At 34.3% G+C, this 4,352-nt stretch overlaps 1 protein-coding gene across 1 annotated transcript in view; it reads left to right on the forward strand.

Annotated features, from left to right (window-relative positions):
• The window catches only part of RAB23 (RAB23, member RAS oncogene family), a 31,913-nt gene extending 29,145 nt beyond the window's left edge, over positions 1–2,768 (forward strand). Inside the window, exons 5-6 of the mRNA XM_007945605.1 lie at positions 272–364; positions 2,629–2,768. Coding sequence (XP_007943796.1) covers positions 272–364; positions 2,629–2,768 — 233 coding nt within the window. The remainder of the gene's footprint in view (positions 1–271; positions 365–2,628) is intronic.
• Positions 2,769–4,352: the final 1,584 nt, after the last annotated feature.

Genomic DNA, 4,352 nt, shown 5'->3' on the forward strand with positions numbered 1-4,352 from the left:
GATCCAACTCATAGTGACCCTTCCTTGGGTTTCCTAGTGATACTTCCTTCTGTAGGTATCACTACAGAAGTAGATTGCCCAACCTTCCTTCCAAGGAGTGGCTGGTGGGTTTGAACCTCCGGCCTTCTGGTTAGCAGTCAAATGCCTTAGGCACTATGTCACCAGAGCTCCCAGTGCCAGTAGGGTTTCTTGAAATATTACGAGAAGTAATGTGAAATTACAGATTTTATGTAATTGTATTGACCTGGGGGCCTTGATTTTTTTATTCTAGTTTTTAAATATTTGGCTGACAAATATCTTCAAAAACTCAAACAGCAAATCGCTGGAGATCCAGAACTAAGGCAGTCAAGTAGTAACAAAATTGGTAAGTACATATTAACCTGGTAAGTTTATTTTCCATTCATTATTATTTTTTATAATATGCTCATTTCTTTAAGAAATATGATGAGAAAGTATTAAATCAGTGATTATTAAACTTTTTTAGGAATATTGAGTTAAAAAGATTTTTTACTATTGAAATTTCTAAATGTCTATCCCTTATATACAAGAGCTTTATAATATTTTTCTATACTTTTGCTCTCTCTCACCTTTTCTCATTCCTACAGTCTTTCTCATTATCTGTTACTAAATTTTTTTAATGCTAAATGCTAGCAAAAATTTAGCATTCCTTGCAAACTAATATTGTCTCATCTCACATATATGAAATTAGATACATATAGAAACCAAAGCCCACTAGTGATTATCAGTGGTAGGAGGGGTAAGAACAAGTTTGTTTGTGGGGGCAATAAGTTTATGTTAATGGTGATGAAATTTTGGAAAAGAATAGTGGCAATGGTGGCACAACATGAAAAATGTCATCATTGTCATTGTAAATGTGGAAGTTGTGTTGGCCAGTGTTTTGGTGTGTATATTTTTACCACAATTAAAAAAGGAAAGAGAAAAAAGTGTAGCATTCCCTGAAGAACAGATAGTTGTCTTCTCTTTAGCAGTGAGAACTCACTAAGCATGTCTCCCTTTTTGTTTCGGTTTTCCAGGAAGATGAAACCCAAGTTTGCGAGTTCTAAAGCAGTTATGTAGGCTCTTAAGGACTTCATGTCTGTATTCTGTCCACCTACTCACTGAATACACATGAAAACATGATTTGCACGACCTGTTTTAATTTACATTTATCCTTCATTCTGGCTTTTTCTTATTTTACTATTTTTATGGTATATATTCCTATTGTCAAGTCACCTCAAATGCTTGCAAATTAAGAAAAGGTAAATTGCAGTAAGCTTTTGTCATAACTTCTTCCAATCCACTGATTAAAATCCTTTGATTTTCATTATGGAACAAATTAAATGCGGATTCTTCAGCATTTAAAGACAAATTCATCTAGCTCAGCTGTGCAGCCTCATGCCCCGCTATCTAAATGTGCAGTTTACCAGCTCCCCCAGAGGGCTTGCTCTTTCCTAAGCATGATCAGGGCTTTCCCACCTCATTACCTTTGCTCATTTTGGTTCTTCCATTAATAATTACCTTCCTTTCCCAACTTCTGTCAAAAATTCTTCATTCTTCAAGGGCTATCTGGAAAGATCTTAGCTTTCTCTTTGGGGGAAGCCTCAATCTCCATGGTTTTCTCTTGAAAGAACAGAGATCTAAGTCCAGGGCATTGCCAGGTATCCAGTTCCTTCTTCTTCATGTAGTTTTTCCTTTCTTATGCATTAGATATAATTGGTCCTTCCTTTGAACCATCTCTGTGTCTCTTTTATGGTGCTTAGCATATGTCTTATAGCTGCAATTGCTTTATTTACAGTCTAAGTGAGTAGATAAGATAGTATACTATCTACTCACTTAATAGATTGTAAACTTCTTGTGGGCAGTAATTAGTCTTTGTCATCTTTGTATCCTTGGGTAGTATCTGGCCCAGAGTTTTGTATATCACAAGTACTAAATAGTTCCTAAATTGAAGGTTACATTTTGTGACCATCACAGTTCAGCATGGAAACTAAAATTCTGAAAATTTTTCTTTAGTTCATCCTTTTATTCGACTCATCACTTTAATAAATCTGTAAACCACTTCTTTATTTTAACCTAAATCGGAAAATTCTTTCTTACTACCAGCTTTTACATATACAGTTATTGACATAAATTCTCACAAATACAGTTATTGAGTATAAATCAGGTATTCTTGAAGAAGTTATATGATTGAAATTAATAAGTAATTCATTGTATTTACTGATTCAAAATTTCCAAAATTTATTGTTAGTGAAAAGATGTAGAGTAGGGTATAAAATATGCACCATGTAAGTAGAGCAGGGAGGAAAACAAGAATACATACGCAGGTTTGCCTGCATATGCATAAAATATTCCTAAAAGGATACACAGAAAAACTAATACCATGCTTGGCTTTGCCTAAGGGGAGTAGAGCTGATGACCAGAGGATTAAGGTTGGAAGATGACTTTACTGTGACTCATTTTGTGCCCTTTAAACTTTGAACCATATGTATTAACTATTAGAAATAAATGAAATTGCAGCATATTTGAAATTTCATTACTGATTTTATTATGAAGCTAGATACATAGGCAGCAACAGGTGACCCTGACATATATAAATGTTAATTTTTGTGTTTCCTTCAATTTATACAGGTGTCTTTAATACATCTGGTGGGAGTCACTCAGGTCGGAATTCAAGTACACTTAATGGTGGAGATGTCATCAATCTTAGACCCAACAAACAGAGGACCAAGAAAAACAGAAATCCTTTTAGCACCTGTAGCATACTCTAAAACATTTTTAGGGGAGAAGCATTGAATTATATTGTGCAATTCAGTAAGAAGTACATCGAGTTGTCATGGTATGTTGCAAGTATTTTAGCAGATTTTGCACCCAGTGGCTCTCTGAAAGTTGACAGACTTAATTAATTGTTGCTCTTGCAGTGCTTTTCAGAATGTAGAGTGAGACCACTGGTGGAAAGATTACTGCCCTGTGTACTCATTTTAAGTTTTTTTCTTTAGACGAAGCTTCTCCTGTTTTTGAAAAAATGCTGTTAAGAGATGTCAAAAACAGGTTTGGCTGAATTTTATAATGCCAGAAAATGTAAATGAAATATACTGGTATAGATCTTAATTTTATAGATCAAGGAAAGATAAAAAGCATTCTTTTTCTGAAATTAATAATTCTATCTTTTCTGGGAAATAGTATTGAATCTGAATGCTTATTTTGAAATATAGAAAGACAAACCCTAAATTTTGCCAGACTGCATTAGTGTGTATTTTTGGCCTTCTTACTTGTGCAATATCTGTCTACCATAGAGTGCGGAGGTGTGCATACAGGTATCTGGTACTGAAGTAAACTGAAGACGTGTGCAGTATTTAAGGAGACGTAGATTCTAATTAATTCATTTGTAAAACCATTTACTCACTGTGTATATGTTAAAAGTTTTTATTTTCAAATGAGAAATTCCAGACGTATATTTTGCAAAATGAGCTTGGATTTAAAAAGTGTTTTGTGCCAAAAGTATCATACTTAATTTTCACAGTGCTTTACTATCATAATTTATAGTTTTTAATATCTTCTGAAAGTAATTTCCCTCTCTGATAGGGTAAAGAGGAGTATAAACTTTTTAATGCTAGAGCATCTCCCAAATGAGACTTGTTGCAGAACCTGAGCACTGGCTCTTTCATATATCTGTCCATAGGGGACCGGGTGGTGAGCTCATCCTGTTGCAGGTTGGCCAAGTCCCTAACGAGACACACAGCACATCTGCAGTTACTCACTAGGTCTTGTGAAGTGCATTGGTGCATCCGCTACCTTTTGCTGCTGAGAACCCAATTTTGAACTTAAAATTAGGCTAATGGTTTTTAAAAATGCACAAGAGATGGATGGTCTTTTGTCCTAATCCAAATTATGAATTTTGTAATGCACTGCAACTCAAAGCATCCCTTTGTTTACATTTTTGTGGGGTATTTTCAGAGCAAAATTTCTATAACTGTGGGTTTGTATAGCACTTTCTCAAGAGCTGTCAGCACCAAATACAAAGTAATTTAAGAAATGATTTTAATATGTAATCATGTGTCAGAGCATAAATTTTATTAGTTGAGACAGTAGCTTTCCAACTGAGATAATTACACGAGTTCTGTTAAGATTGACTGTCATTTATCAGTGGCTTGGTAAATAACCCCTTTCAGTATACCTGGTTTTTACAGGTTTTCAAAATATGTAGAAATAACTTTTCTTAAAAAATATGTCATAATTTTTTTTTTATTTGTATTAAATATATGTTTTATGTACTCCCCTTGTATGTTTTATCTTATTTTAGTTTTTAAGTCTTCCATCTGGACTACCCTCACCCTGTGCCCAGATTAATACTG

Source organism: Orycteropus afer, unplaced genomic scaffold, assembly GCF_000298275.1.
Source record: "Orycteropus afer afer isolate SDZICR_OR568_19922 unplaced genomic scaffold, OryAfe1.0 scaffold00140, whole genome shotgun sequence".
NCBI classification, from domain to species: Eukaryota; Metazoa; Chordata; class Mammalia; order Tubulidentata; family Orycteropodidae; genus Orycteropus; species Orycteropus afer.